The sequence below is a fragment of the Apaloderma vittatum genome, unplaced genomic scaffold (assembly GCF_000703405.1).
Source record: "Apaloderma vittatum isolate BGI_N311 unplaced genomic scaffold, ASM70340v1 scaffold7490, whole genome shotgun sequence".
NCBI lineage: Eukaryota > Metazoa > Chordata > Aves > Trogoniformes > Trogonidae > Apaloderma > Apaloderma vittatum.
The window spans coordinates 27,869-44,036 of record NW_009696097.1 but is presented as its reverse complement, the minus strand read 5'-3'; the positions used below and the strand labels follow the sequence as shown (position 1 = coordinate 44,036).

Genomic DNA, 16,168 nt, shown 5'->3' with positions numbered 1-16,168 from the left:
GGAGCAGTGACATCAAAGAAAATACAAGGAAAGTGCTATTAGCAGCAGAAGCACAAGTATTGCTACGCTGTAGGGGTATGTTTTGTCAGTAAACGCAAGCCGAAATATAACAGCTATAGAAGGACTCGTGATGTTGGAACTGGTTTCTCGCCATGACAGCGGATGATCTGTAGTTAAGAGTTGATTGTGTTTCTTTGGGGATTCAGAGCATTTTGCTTGGGGGTCAAATGGCAGTAGTTCTCTCGCAGTGTGTTTCTGCAGGAAAAAAACGTAGTAATAAAGTTCAATAAGTGAGATGTGAATTGAAAAAATGAACATGACATCTAGGTATTTAAGTTATGCTAGAGAAAGCAATACAATTCTTTCAAAATCTTAAATCTGGAATTTGCAGCTATTAAGTATATCGGGTATCACGTGTATACCTTTAGGTATGGTTAAACACGTTCTAGAGAAACATACTCTGTTACTGAAGTCAACACCTGAAATCCTTCTATATCTTTAAACTTGGTTCCAAAAGATGTTGGTATGTTCTTTACAGTGTTCCTGCTAATAAAGCTTTAGCCTGGAAACCCTAGACTGCTCTGTTAATTAATACAGGTTTTTACATCTCCTAGCGAATCTAAATCTCTCCTCATTTCTCGTGGCTAGCAGAACTATGCTGTAGTGTGGGCTTTGTTCCAGTGGGACAGGGTGGTGCTTGCAGTGGTTTTAAGTCTCCGGAAGCAATGTCATCCTTGGCTTACCTTTCTGATCTCCCGCTCTGAAAGGAATCCCCAAACACTTGTTCTGCTCCTCACACATCCATGACAGCCATATTTTCCCACTGTCCCTTAGAAAAATTTCTACCTTTAAGTTTCCGTTCCATAGTCCCATTCACAGCATGTTATCTCTTAGCACCACATCCCACTTAATCCTAGCACTACAGTTTTCCTGGTGAAAATTCATAGCCTAAATTGTATTTCTCAAATCGTATTTCCTGTCTTCCTGTTTTATTTCTCTTTCAAATTAGATAAAAAGATTTTTTAAAAACATATAAACCAGGGAGAAAGAGAACCTTCCCTCCAGGTTTTGTATTCAGACATGAACTGCGTCTCTGTTAATGGCAGGAGGATGGCCATCCCACCTAAGTGAGGTCCAGGAGCGAAGTGCCTGGAGTTCCCTACTCCAGGCAGTTGCCGAAGCGAAGTGCTTCGAATTGCTCTCTGGAGAATGCTCGACAGCCTCTTGCCACTCTAGTTCCTGTGTGAGCCATTGTTTCTTTTCCCCTTTTGTCCCTGAAGAATCCTGAATTTTCATAACCTCTGTACTCTAAAATTTCCTATATAGCTTTCCTTTGCAAATCTCCTAAATTACATGCAAGGAATTGAGAGGCAGCCTGCAAAATCAAACTGATACATTCCTGCCTTTTTTTTCCTTCTGCAACTTCTCATTTGAATATCTTAAGTGTTATCTGACTTCCATTTTTAACTCTCCCTTATTATGAATAATATTCAGTGAGTACCACAGCACTATTCTACATAAGTGCAGCATTATCAATCATCCTGGAAGAGCAGCTTTTCCTTTAGAAGGACTAAATCAAAACACAAATATAATCAAAATACTAGACCAGTGATCGGTCTCTTTTGGGGAAAAATGTACTTTTCTGTCCTTGCACAAAAGAGATGAAAACATAGATCCCCAAGTTAGTCTCTGGTGTCAAGATTTACAATCCCTACTGTATGCTTGCTGTAAACGGGGTTTTACCAGTTTTGTTTTTTTTTTTCTTTTTCCGATGTCATTTACAATCCCTACTGTATGCTTGCTGTAAACAGGGGGTTTTACCAGTTTTGTTTTTTTTTTCTTTTTCCGATGTCGTGTTGGAAACCTACATGTGTGTCTCTTTCCTTATCTACTTCTTTCCTAGGACTAAAGTAGCTTTTATACAAAATAAAAGGAGGCAGGAAATTTGCTACCTTTCTTCACTAATATCTTTTAAATTTTACTCTTGAGGCCTAGGAAGTAGCACAAGATCATCTCCATATCACCAAGTTACTTTGAGTCATGCTTGTGTCAGGACTCCAGAGACTCATCAGAATCTGTCTGACTTGCGCTCAGCCAAAACATCGCCAGAGATGGTTCTGCTCACCGCTTTACTGCCTGATGCTCTCAGGTACAGCTGGGCTTTTTCTGCTTCGCTCTCCCAGCTTGTACCGGAGTCTCCAGGCAGCGATCAACAGAGTTCTTGAAGCAAAGAATTGTAGATTAATACGAAAGCTGTCTTGAAAGTTGCATTTTTGTGTTTATTAGAAATTGTCCTCAATTAAAAATTTTTTTTTTCTATTTGAAAGAAGAACGGAGTAGAACCTCTTTGTTAAAATATACCCCATAGAACAGGAGCACAGTGTGATTACTAAGATGTGCTTTATTCTGCATTATTTTTACTAAAGCCTTGATTAATTTTTTCATCTACAGTTGAAGAGTAAGACTGAATACATTCATTCAATCCTTTTATGCGGTAAATTACCAGCAATATTTGAGGTGAGTTAGTCAACTACTAAAATCCTCAGATTAAAAAGTAGAATCTTAGAACTTCATTAAAGAGTGGCATGAAGTTTTCCACAACATAGCAAAGGAAACTAGTGAAGTTAAGTGTCTGCCAAGAAAAGAACAGAGTTCACAAAGGGAGACTGTCATTTCCCAGCACCTTGATCTGCCCACTGATACGTCACTACACAAACGCAGGGCTTTACTACAAGCTACAGAAAAAATGGAGTGCTCGTTTGCTAACACAGTGGCCAAGCAACTCTGTACATCGAGTTTGCATACATTTAGTTTAGGCTTTGTTTGTGGTGGTGTGGGTTTTTTATAAACTCTTATTTTTAGAAAAGCTGATCTTTCTTTCACTACTGTTCCAACATCAAAAGATAACACCAAACCGCTCACCTTTTGTGGGTGGTCACCCTCCTGAACTGTAGTGTAAGAGTTAATTGGCTTCTCTTCTGCCTGGAACTGCTGGCGTGTGACCCGAGTACGGGGCCGGCTGACGCAGTTCGGTTCTTCCTCTTTCACCTTGTTTTGCTTCTGCACCAGTGGTTTCAATGAAGGCTTCGGTAAGTGAACCCACTGACATAAAGACAGTAATTGTGAGTGCTGAAAAGAATTCCAAATTACCACATTCCAAATTATCACAGGTACCATTCTGATACACGGACCTGCCAGGTTTGGGACACGTGAGGGTAATGCCCTGTTTGCACTTACTGGGCTTATGAGAAACTCTGGAGTCTTCTCTTTGGAGCAATACAAGCCAGGAGGCACGTGCCAACTCCCAGAGGTTTTGTGACACAGCACTTGGCTTGTTTCAAGCCCTTTTTTTTTCCTTGCCCACCCGAAAAGGTGGACATGGAGCTAACAGAGCAGGCAAATTGTCAGATGCCACATGTTACTGCAGGGCCCAAAACCTCACCTGCTGAGGCTCTGTTTGGTGAAGCATCCTGTTTAATTTACTTGGCTTTTCTTCCTCTTTGAGTTGTTTGTCTGTTACCTCAGTACAGGCTTTGTTTTGACAGACGTATTCTTCACCTTCCATCTTTTTTTGCTTCTGCTGAACTGGTTTTAGCATAGGCTTTGGTAAGCGAACCTGTTGACGTACAGTCAACAATTTTATGTAGTGAAAAAAAAGTCAGTATTTCAAAAAGAAAAATGTTCCATCTTCAGTTCCAAGAACACAGAATGAGAGCAAGCTTTTATCTTTCTCAAAAGAATTGTTTTCAGCATTTTAATTATCAATAAATGTCATCTTCAGACAGTACAAAGCTAGATCTAAGCTGTATTTGGGAAGTATGCTATAAAATAAATGGGAGTTGTATATTTCAAAACCTTCACTCATAACCTTTATTGGGAACGATGCCAGCAAGTCACCGTTTGTTTCGTTAACAAGTGAAGCTGACTGCGTTTCTTATCACCTGACTGAGTCAAATGCAAAACTCTCCAAAGCAAGATAATCGCTAAGTCTTCTGACTCAGGTAATCTGATTTAAAAATTAAGGCTTGTATTCTTTTACAGTTTTCTAAAATGGAAATGGGGAATAAGCAGTGAATAGTTGCATGAGTTAATGCAAGTTTTTTCCAGTGCTGCTCTAAGCACTAAGTATCAAATGATGTCTGGTTTGGCTTGGTAACTTGGAAGACAAATGCAGCCAAAACACAGGCTGGATGCCACATGCCTTTGGTACTTTTGGCACACTAATAACTCTGTAACTGTAGTGTTTGCGTATGGGCTTCCACGCAGCAGCTGTATCGGAATAGAGCAGCTAAAAAAGAAGTAACAGGCTTCTTTTTTATATTTCAGATTAAATACATTCAGGAGATAAAACCTGCACAAACTGAATTCTGTTGGAAGTACCACTAGGCACTTCATATATTGTTTAATCCAAAACACCTTTTAAGACTACAACTCATAGTTCTCCAGGAAAATTATTAACGCTTAGAAATATAAAGTTGTGTCTGCTCTGAACAACAAATCGAGCTAGTTTCAAGTAGTCTGCATCTGGGCACGAGACCACGGGCAGCCCCGAGAACTGGAGTTGCAGAGGCAGCAGCCCAGGCTCTTTTCACAGCACAAGAACTGCCCGTCGTGGTGACGGCTCCCTCTGGTACCTCCACGAGGCATCCACACCTTAAGTGAGTATAGCACTTTCAAAACAGGACTTAAAGCGCTTGGGAAAATATTTATTTTACGCCTAACAATTACCATACTCTACATGCTAATAAAAATTACAAGTTGGTATGGAGGTAATTATTTTTTAATATGAAATGTACAAAATCCAGCAAGTAGTCAGCTGGCCTTACCATGCCTCATTTGGCCCTAATGCCAGCACTTTCCCTGCAAGCAAAAGAGCTGAACATATTTATCCAGTGCCAAAATCTGTGGTAAACAAATTTAGGACTTAATGCAATTAATATTTTATCACCTATGTCTGGTGTGCAATCGAAACAAAGAACCAGGATGTAGCCACCGTTACACGTTTTATGGCGTCTCAAGATTAGATTCGCATGCTAGACAGGGAGCTGCATCTTAATATTGATGTAGCGATTCCTCTTCACATCATCCTCAAGGAGCTGGTGTTACAGGATTCTGTTATTGGTGCTTACTGGTCTTCAGAAGGGAATTGCCCTCAAATCACCTCTGTCCTGCGTACGACGCTGGTACAGGTGGTATCAGACAGGTCATCTGGAGTCGGATTCTGCTCATAAGCAAGAAGTGAGGAGAGAGCAGATTGTTTGTAGTGGCTCCCACTATTCTTAGGTTGCCTCTTTTATGGCAGAAGTGTTTGGTGAATAAAAGGAGAGGTGGAAAGGGAATGGGGAGATGAAAAGAGTCAGACCTAGGATAACTACAGACAGCGTCGTGAAGAGATGCAGTGGGAAGTACCTGCCTGTCATCCAACACGCTGTCAGGGCTGCGGCACCAAAGCGCACCAGGCCTTGAATAGCCTTCACGGCCAATAACCGCAGATTGAAAAATCGTATTTTTCTGAAAATAGCAATAAATTTAGAGAAAGTTCAGTTATTGGCTCTCTCTCTCTCCTTGTATTTAAATACTCCTAAGTCCTCCAAAATAACCCTAAAAATTTCCTTTCCGCAGCTGTTTTGCAGTGAATGTTACAGGAAACTTGCGCAGAGAAGCAGCAGAACTGGCTAAAGAACAGGGTCCCTTCCAACCTGGTGTTCTACGATTCTATGAAGTAAAACCCAGGTGATCACAGGAGCAGTGCTGGCATTCCCAGTGCTCCAAGAAGCACAACATTCAACATCGAAAATTTCTCTGAAGAAGTGATGACAGGTGCCACGATTTAGCAATATGCAGACATATTCTCTCTCTCTCTCTCTCTCTGATATTTTTCTTGGCCATCAAAACCAATTCTGCTTAGTCCAACAGCACAAGAGTGGCGATAACTGACACTCCTCGTTCGTGGGTTTTTCAGTGGGGTTGTGCACTTGCAAACAGCAAGTGCTACAGCAGCTCGTACAGCCGGGAAGGTCAGGATCATCTTTTACACTGGCATGCTGTCAACTCTTAGGCCAGGCAAGAAGAAAACAGATTTACTATTCAGTACTCGACTCTTAAGAAATTGAAGGTTCTTGTGAACCAGAGATCCAAAAGGATCAGCTGGAGATCGGTTAACAGCTACCCAATATTTCAGTTCAGTTTGGAGAACAGCACAAACTTCAAAAAAGGCTTCTCAAATTAGCGAGGCCAGAGTGGTCACTATCATAGCAAGAGGAATACTATCCCTGAACTAGTTTTTGGTTTTGTTAAAAGAAAAAAAAAAAAGAGGGATAAACCCAGAAAAGTCAATAAAATTGCTAAAGTAAGTATCTGTAATTACCCCGATCAAAACCTAGTGCCTTTTTATTACACATGAACTTTTGTTCTGCCTTCCATAATACGTAAATAGTGCTGACAATTGGTTTGTGAGGCACTTGCTACAATAAAATGTAATTGTATCATGAGAGAAAGGTGACAATCAGGAGATCATGAAAAAATTACATATTCTCACTGGTGGTTAATTAGCCATGCAAAACCCCCTCAAACAGATATTCTCTTCTATTAGGAATGATTACTATGCAGGCCTACAGATGTCAATACCACAGTCATTTTTTACTAATTGAAGGTTGTAAAGCTCTGGTGCCAAGGTTTTGCTTCCAAAGAGCTAATTTATGACTAGAAGGATATTTTATGTCTTCAGTTGCAGCAGCTACAAAACTCAGCAAATCAGAACCATCTGTGCACTGATACTTGAATCACCATTCATCTAGCAGCCTATCAGTCACATTAGTTTGCATCCTGCATTCTTGGCTCACGTACACTTGTGATGGTCCAAAGTTCACCAGAAGTATTAAAAATGAATGGTACCCTGACCCTGCCTTATTGCACACGCACTGGGGACAGAACCGGGGCTTTTGCATACGGGGAGTTTTGAGGCAGAGGTATGACGGGACTGACATTTTGCAGCAAGTCCAGCACGACTGCTAATTACCTCCATCTCCACTTACTGAAATGTGGTTTTATTAAGTGTATAGTTTCAGACAAAAGCACAGAAGGAAAATACAAGATGATAGCTGTCAGTTTGAAAATTCTGTGTTAGTGCATCACGTAGCACTGCATACCAATAACAGAGTCAAATCCCAGAATAATACCTCCTCCACATCAGTGGCTGCAGGAGTATGAAGGCAAATGACAAAGAACAGTTTGAAAGCAAGAAAAGAATTAAATGCTCGCACTAATAAAGGTAACTTTGCTTTTAATCTGGAATGAAGGAAGAACCTGGCATTCAGGCTCGTCTTCAAGATGTTACTGAACAAAGTCCTTGACTTCCCCATTATCCTCAAAGTAAATCATTCTCCACAGACCCCCTGCTTTGAAGTGAGAGGCTGCAGGTCAAAAGGACTCATGACAGTTCTTCCTCCTTAAGGGTTGACATCCCACTTTTTAGCAAAGCCAAGGGAAACAGGAATTAACAAACATGGTGTATTTCAGGCAAAAGAACTGCTGTGTCAGTCTCATTTTGAGATCTTAAACTATTTCCTCTCCCACAAAAGAAAAGGCAACAATCAAGCAGGAGATGGCAGAAATAATCGCAGAACTTACTTTTGACGCTTTAGCAGCACAGTGAGTCTGTGGGCACACTGCAGCGGAAAATTCCAGCAGGCCATCGTAGCGAGTTCCACTTGCCTCTAGTCCATCCAGCAGGATTTGCTTCAGCACTTGATACTTTGGCTTCTCATCATAAGCTAAGCCATAAATACATGCCAAAAACTTGGATATTTCACCTGTGGAGCATATTTTAATGTAAATTTCACTCGGTGTAGGCCTAGAGCTTCAGAAAGAATTTAATCCCCAAATGGATGCCAACCCCACATTGCCAAACAAGATGACACAATTTCAGCAGAACTGACAATAGCTTGTCTTTCCGAGATGAGAAAAGGAAAAGATAGACTTGGATAAACAAGCTAGCCCTCAAGTGCTATGTCTTGTTATGCATATGCATTAATTCATATATTACCAAAAGCTAAGTATAAAAATTATTCAGAGTACTTTATTGACAGACGTTTATAGTGCCACGTAACGTAAGTATTTTATATTTGATAGCTCACAATACACCATTAATAACTACTCTAAACAACACTATTTTAATCTGTATAGATAGTATACTTTCAATGCTTCAGAAAAAAGCAAAATTTTCTTTTACTTCTAATACGTGGACAAATATTGTTTTTGACATTACAGCCTAAATCAGCCCAACAGCAGCGTTATTTTGTGATCATTTCCAAGTGGTTCTAGAAACAGGGAAACCACCAAATGGGCAGAAATGATGCTATTAGGAAAACAATAGAGGGAGATCAAACTTTTCTTTCAGCTGAAGACTCGTGTATCCTAAAACTGGAGTACTACACCAGCATGAAGTACTAGTAGCATCTAGTAAAATCTCATTAGTAAAGGTTTATTAGATATGTATACACATCACAAATATATTTTATCTAATACATGATGCATTCCAGTAATTCCAATACAGAATTGCTATGAAAATAAGTGAAGAAATCCAAAATAGACACTGACCTCTGAAGGAAGTGCGGTGTTTTCCCTGGGTTACTTTTGTATTTCAGTGAAGGAGGCACATATGACAAGACAAACCATCCATTCACTGGCTACTTCAAACTCTGAATACTAAGCAATAAACCTTTTGTAGACAGTTGCTTACTATTGCCATACTAACAGCTACTTCTGTTTCTAAGACAGTGACTGCTTCCAAACACCCTGGATTACATACAGCTAAGCTCCCTTATGTCACTCCATGGCATACACCACAGATGAGACTAATCAAGATTTTTATATTACCATGCACTGGGATTTGAAGTTTAGCCCTCAATGTCTATTTGGTCTATTTAGTACTTGCTTGTGGGATAAGTCGGGAAAGCAGCAGAGTTCCTGTAATTAAAACATTAAGTATTCCGAGTATCCCGTATCAGTAAGCATCAGGAATCTTTTTTTGCAGAGTGACCAGCACTGGACAGCATCCAAAAACTCCTCCCTGGCAGTAAACAGGCCTTTGAAGTAAAAATGCTTAGAATGTAGTAAGCTTGTACATGAAGAGCATGGTCCAGTTCCACTGAAGTCAGTGGAAGCCACTGAAGTTCAGTTAAATTGCACCCTGAATTAATAAGTGTGATGTATAATCTAACTGTGAGTGTGACCTAACCACTGTGTTATTGGCTAAATATGGATACTGCAGGCTGAATCCTGCTGTTAGGTGTGTAGAAAAGCAGTTCACACAGGCTTGATTTCAAGGGGTTGATTCCAGGATGATTTCTGCTTGTGCACTAGTTTGCCCTGAGACCAGAGCCCCGTAGTCCTGCATGGAGTCAGGTCTGGTGAAGGCATCTGCCCTTAGGTGCAAAATTAACAACTGCATTTCAGACTGTACACTGAAGACTTCCGTTAAATTTGTGTTCCTTTGACTTATTTTCTGTTTCCGCCCAACAGAGTAGGACATTTGAGTATTTTTTATAACAAGCTAAAGAGCTCTATGGTACACAGTGCAAGTACACTTACGACAGCTGCTTCCAGAAGAATCCCATCTCATCACTGAGTCTGGGAGCTCATCCATAAGTCTGAAATAACATGAGAGTGCAACAATTTAATGTGGTTTTGGAGCAGGTGATTCTTCATTTGGGATTTAGGAAGACAGCAAGTCTTAATTCCAAAGGGAGTGGACCTCCGGGATTGCTAATAATTCACAGTACTGCTTTTAAAACAAAATCTCCTCTTACTGGCTCTATTTTTAACCCTTTGGAGACTGATGATTTCACCAAGATCAGGCTTACAGCTAAGACTTTAACACTCGAACATTAAGTTTTACTTTGCTGACGGTTTAACCTTTCTAGAAAAAATGAAAAAAAATCATTTGAGCTGAAATGGCTTGTTTTGATTTCAACTTAATGATTAATTTTTGTATTTTGGAACTTAAGCTGTAGTTCTGGTCTGCCTACTAGTCATTTAGCAACAGGTTCTTTCTGCCACGTAGCTCACGGGGAGCTGGGTGATGGCTGTCGAAATCACAAGCAGGCACAGCAGGGACAAAAGGGCAGGTTAAATGACTTTAAGTCCCAGGCACTTCATGAACTGAAGGGCCAGGCCACAGATGTACTCACTCTCTATCCAGAAACAGAAATAGCGAAGGCCACTGGAGCTCAGAATCAATCGTACCCCTAAAAAGGGATGAAGTAAGACCAGCCCTCATCTTTGTGCAGGCACAAACTAGGCTGATGGCCCAGCACCTCTAAGAACCTGCAGCTGCCCTCAGTCAGTGAAAACTCCTAGTTCAGTCTAGCTGTTAATACTCTTAAGGATCCTTTTTCTTGTTTGTTTGTTTAAAGGAGCCATAATGCTCCACCAATTAGTAACAGGACGTGTTCTCAAATATATGTAAGTGGGGGTACACAGGCTAATAACCTTCAATTCAGTAACCTGTTATCCAGTACCAGAAATAGGGGTTTCAATTTTGGCTAAATGAAACATTTAAACATTTCCCTGTTACCTAGCTTAAATCCAATTCACACGGAGCCTCTCTTCCAGTTACTGCATAGCACGAACATTTCTAAGCTCACATACACCAGCAGTCCTTAAACAGCCCCTTACCAACGCCCAAAACCTTGGCACAGTTGCCTCATTGCCCCAGCATTACTGGGAGGAACACCTTGTAGCAAAGAGGTGAGAGGATGAGACAACAGGTGAACAACAGTCAGGAGTCCTGCCCTGGCCCCCGCCTTTCACCTGCACCCCACTTCCAGTCCCAGCCCCTCCTGCCTCACCATCACACAGGCTCTGCAAAGGACTGGCACGCTTAGGAGGGATTCAGCTGTGCTGCTGAGTCTACTTATTAACTACAAGCAACTGGATATATATCCAGATGTCTTTTTCTAGCCTTTGAAAACGGTAAAGGCACTGAAATTATGATAAATAAAAGGGGATGACCTGGACGAGTTATTAATACCAAGTACATAATTCATTAGACTAATAGGATATTTCTGATAAATGCAATCTGTACCATTTTCTGTGCATCTCAAAGCATTCGTTTGCTTGGCAATCTAAGAGTTAATTGCAAGCAAAGAATTAGTGAAGCAGCTTGATTGATTAAATTGATTTAACATTGAATTGTGTAAGTGTTACCTTGCAGGGGGTTGTGTAATGATCGGAACTTCTAAAGGAGAAATATTAAACATAACATACGATGTCAACATTTACAGATGCAATCTGTATTATCCACAGTCTGCAGGCTAACCTTTTTCTCTGCTGAGAGCCGATGCCACACTGAATTTGCAGATTGATTTCTGTGGATCAGCTATCCCTATTGTGTACCTCTGTTGTGACTTGCCCTACTTAAAAGTTTGCTGCCTCCTCCAATTGTGATGTTACATTTACAGGTAACTACTCTTCTGTAGAGCCTTCCACAGGCTACTATATACCACATGCAATTAACTCTATCAAGTCCCAACTGTGAAAGCCAAGAAAGAAAACACTAATACACTCTGTTGCTTTAGTAAGCTCTAAATGAGTCATGCTGGGGAAAAGGAAAGATTTTAATCAAGTTGCTTAGTATTTAGGTATTTAATTGTTTGTAATGGCAGTAGGCTTATATAACATTAAAAACACACATAGAAACATCTGAAAAATAGTATCGTACAGAAAGTGAAATAAATTGAATGCACATGTGGAAAAACTTCAAGAGATGTTTGCACCACAGTCTCTGCAAAGCACCCATGAAGTTTAATGGAAACACACAACAACCTTCTGTATGCGCAATAAGGCCTGCACTAATTCACAAATGTTTTCTTTACAAAAAGAATATTAAAAAAATACACAGCAGACAGAATGACTGTGTAGTGTGCACTTGAATTTACCATCTCTCCACAGCGGTACATATATAAACATGTGGGAGAGGGCATACATGCACAGAGTTCACATTTTTAACTGCTTCTGACATCTCTCAGTTAAGGAAAACTGTTTTAGCTTTCCTGTAAGCCTCTATGCTGTAGCATGTGAAGCTGTCTTTTTCAGCCCCAGAAGGCTGTCGCAGGGTTCTAGGGTGGTATGCATGTGTACATGTCTACATGCGTATGGTGGTTTATTTTTACTTGGTTTTAGCAGTCTGGACAGCTACAGGGTCCTTCAGGTTCTGTTCCCAGGGCAGCTTCCCACACAACCATTGCAGCATGCAGTAGCCAAGGATTTCAAGGTCACCTCGTCTGGATGGGGCTAAAATGTGGGGAAAACAAAAAAGAAAAAACACCGATGAAGAATAAGAACCTCTTCTTAGGAAATAGGAAAGACTTTGATTGAACTAGTGTTGATGAAATATGAAAAAGCCAAATGGGCAAAGTATTTTGTTTATTCAGCTGTATTAGACCTAAAACGCCCCGGCATTTGGCCACAGTCCACAGACAGGCAGTGACTTGTTACTGCTGAAGTACGGGTCAGTTTCCTCACCTCCTCCAACTTCATCCTTCCTCAGTCTGGCCTGTCACATGGACTTGATCCCCATGGCCTCTGACATGATCCAGACAGCCCATAACTGAGTACCAACACTTTCTCAAAGAGCCAAGCAGTAAAACAAAGAAATAAATGTCTGCTGCTAAATTGCTAACACATGTTCCAGGAAGTCCATGGGGTCCACATTGGTCATGCAGGGACCCTGTGAGTGCAGACTAAACACTGATGGCCTTTCCTGTTCTCCTGCAGAGTTATTTGAACTTGGAAGATATGACAAAACTGCCATCTAGTGTACATTTACACACCAAGGTTGTCTCCTTACCAGTACCACGAACTGTTTAGAGATTTGGAGCACAAACTAAAATACACTCATTGTTTAGCGAGTCCTGTGCAAACTTACTGGTACTGCTTCCAAAAAGGAAGTTATTTCAGGAGCAACTTACACACTGCACACCCCAAATATATACACTAATTACAGAATGCAAATACAGTAGATATAACACAGCAAAAAGTTACCCCATTCCCAAACATATATGCAGAAAACCAGATAACTGCAGTTAATCTATAGGCTGACTTTTCTGAGAGAAAGAGGGAGAAGAACGACACTAACAGAAACACTATTGCTTGTTGCTATTCAGAGGAAACCAAACTGAACAAGCAGGATGACTGTGATATTTCTTTGTAAACATTTGACTTGCAGCCTATAGTTTACAAGTCTGGACCACGTGGAATCTGCAAAACCAGTAACTGTTGATCGTGATTAAAGCCAGACAGATGTAGAAGTTAAATTTGTTCTTTTCCAAGATGAATTTGCGTTTCTCAGGAAGGACAGAAGATTTCAGATTTCTTCGGTACTCTTGGTCTAGCACAAAGACTAGTAGTTGAGCATAGTGCTGCTAATCCAGCTGTAAACAGATATCGTATTTTATGGGCCTTCATTAAATAAATTCCAGAAAGTCACTCCTCAAACTTCCCTTTTCATTTAAAAAGACACCTGCTAAAAGCGACAGTGCCAACACATCATAACTGTTTCTTGTTACTGTACACACATTATTGTAAAAGCAGAAGATTAGTTCTTATACATTCTCTATTTTAACCGCTATTAGACTATGGGATTATTAAAGGCCCTTCAATCTAACTGAATGCTCCACTCTCCCTTGGGTGTCGTTTATTTTCTGCACTAGATTCAGCAACATCCTAATGCAAGACTTGGCTCTCATATTAAAACAAAAACACAATCTCTACCACTTGCTGTTCTGTAGTGATTTCTTCAGCCATAAATCTCCTGTTAACTGTGGAACAATTCCATTCATACACATGTGTTCATAACTCCTTTTTCCATTATGGCAATTCCAGATTATAAGCAGATAAGCCAGGACTTTTCATTGCAGATCCTCCAATTTTCACACAATGCTTTTCTGGCACCTGTTTGTGCAAGATGGGCTACACACAGGGGCCTTCTGAGAAAAATTGTCAAAATTACAATGGATTGAATTCCCCCCCTTCCCTTCCCCCACTGAGGGACTAATTGATATGAATCTGTAAATAACTCAAAGTCAATTAGATTTCAGAAGCCCACTCAAGATAACTCATTTTCTGACAAAACAGTCCCCAGAGAATAAAGTTCACTTCACAGTTAACAGCCTGGCCACGACTAATTACCTTTTCACCCACATGCAGATCTTCCAGCCATTTCCTAACACTATGGCAAAGCCACCACAAACAGGGGAGATGCATGCAAGCAGGCCTGACTAACACCTGCCTAGAGCCACAGAAGTTTTTTAAAGAGGGTTAAACCCCCCCCAAAGTACATAGAACTAAGCAATACCTCACTAAAAAAACAAAGGCGAAATGTTTTACAGAGGGATGGTAAACTCCAGTATCACTGCAAGTGTTACTACATAAAGGCATTTACATGTGTTTTTCATAGAACCACATGAAAATGTCAGCGTTTGATTATTTCACTGTACAAGCTTATTCTTTCTCTCTTTGTCAGCTTGGTATTAGAAACGTTAACTTCCCCAGCTCTTTAAACCATTTAGACCCTTATTAAAAAAGTGCTCAACTAAATCTTTAATGAACTGATATTCTCTATGAACAATAGAACAATTACATTTTCACCCCAAATAAAGCACTAATACATAAATTTCAACTATGTTGTTACTTGCAATGTAAAGCTGCTAAAACAATTGGAGATTACAAGAATTCTTGATCAACATCAACTAAGAGAAGTCAATCTGGCTTCAATTTAAATGTGATAGCCATGCAAAGATAAAACAATTCCGTTTGATAACTTGTCGCTGCTACAAGGGTATACATTCAAAAGAGTATTTATTTAAATCAAAATTCTCTTACTTCTCCATAGACTAAAAACTCGTGGGGTTTTGTCTCCTTTCTTTTTTAATAAGATACTTGATTTCTGCTCCTCTATTAACCAAGTGTTTTTATTATTATTATTTTAGTCTCATACAAAACACTATTTAATGGGAACATGTTCATGGAATTTTAGTTCACAATATTTTTAGAGTTTAATTTTTTTAATTTGAAGATTTAAGGCCTGATTTTGTCCTCACTCCTGCCAAGATAAAGCAGGAACAACTCCACTGAAGTTAATGAATTAATAACCACATCAATGAAATCAGAGTCAGGCCATAAAACATTTTATCTACACCACAAACATATACTCCATACGCAGGCACAGGGTTCAACAAAAACTCAGAATAACATAACTTAAGCAATTCACTCTGAGAAGAAAATATATTATATATCTCTGTACACTGGATTTGGCAGCTATCTTAGCAGTAATTTATATTCAGATTACTATTTCAAAATAGATCATAAGTGATACCACACCAGCCACAATATGGTCTCAGAACTACACTGCTCCCAAGAACACCTCTGAAACCCAGATAAAAACAGGAGTTTTCCTCTATGATCCCTATTAAACTAACTTTCTCAAGCCTTTTGTAAAGATCTAGGAGGCTAATGAGTGACAGATGAAAACCCCTTCAATTATTTTTAATTAGCACTGTTAAATTATTATTTCACCATCAGCATTTCTTTAGATTGGGAACTTTTCATAAAAAGGATCATTTTGGTTGTTCATATTGCATCTACATGCAGTGGAACCTCCAATCCTCACTGGTATTACAGCATACAAATTCACGTAAATTCACAAACAAGTCTAACTCATGCCACAGCCATTAATCTCACAGCCCATAAAGGAAAGGAGTGTTAACATGACCACAGAGAAATATAATTACGTAAAAAATGTATCATAATAATGTTTAAATAAATGAACTAAAAACTCCTTAACTTGCCTGATCTAGTTGAGAGGTGTCCCTGCCCATGATAGGGAGGTTGGATTAAATGATCTCTTAAAGTCCCTTCCAGCCTAGGCCATTCTGTGATTCTATGAAGATTACAAAAAAGATAAATAAATAAGGCTCATCAAAAGTCAGTGCCTGTATTTGGAACTGGAAAAAGAAAAAGACCAAAAAAAGCTAATATAGAATACTGCTTCCCCATGGTACTGGTCAGCCTGAGGAGTTCACTGCAGCAGGATAGTAACTCACTGAACGGTGGGGGTGCTATAGGGAAAAGGTTACATTTAGCTAAATTTATGATAAATTTTAATGCT

The 16,168-nt window shown here is 39.8% G+C and overlaps 1 protein-coding gene across 1 annotated transcript in view; it reads right to left on the bottom strand.

The window, feature by feature from the left end:
• Positions 1 to 12: 12 nt before the first annotated feature.
• The window catches only part of VRK2 (vaccinia related kinase 2), a 43,799-nt gene continuing 27,643 nt past the window's right edge, over positions 13 to 16,168 (bottom strand). The window contains exons 8-13 of the mRNA XM_009873405.1: positions 12,174 to 12,294; positions 9,592 to 9,650; positions 7,630 to 7,811; positions 3,443 to 3,616; positions 2,923 to 3,102; positions 13 to 255 (exon numbers count right to left, since the gene is read on the bottom strand). Of these exons, the coding sequence (XP_009871707.1) occupies positions 13 to 255; positions 2,923 to 3,102; positions 3,443 to 3,616; positions 7,630 to 7,811; positions 9,592 to 9,650; positions 12,174 to 12,294 (959 nt within the window). The remainder of the gene's footprint in view (positions 256 to 2,922; positions 3,103 to 3,442; positions 3,617 to 7,629; positions 7,812 to 9,591; positions 9,651 to 12,173; positions 12,295 to 16,168) is intronic.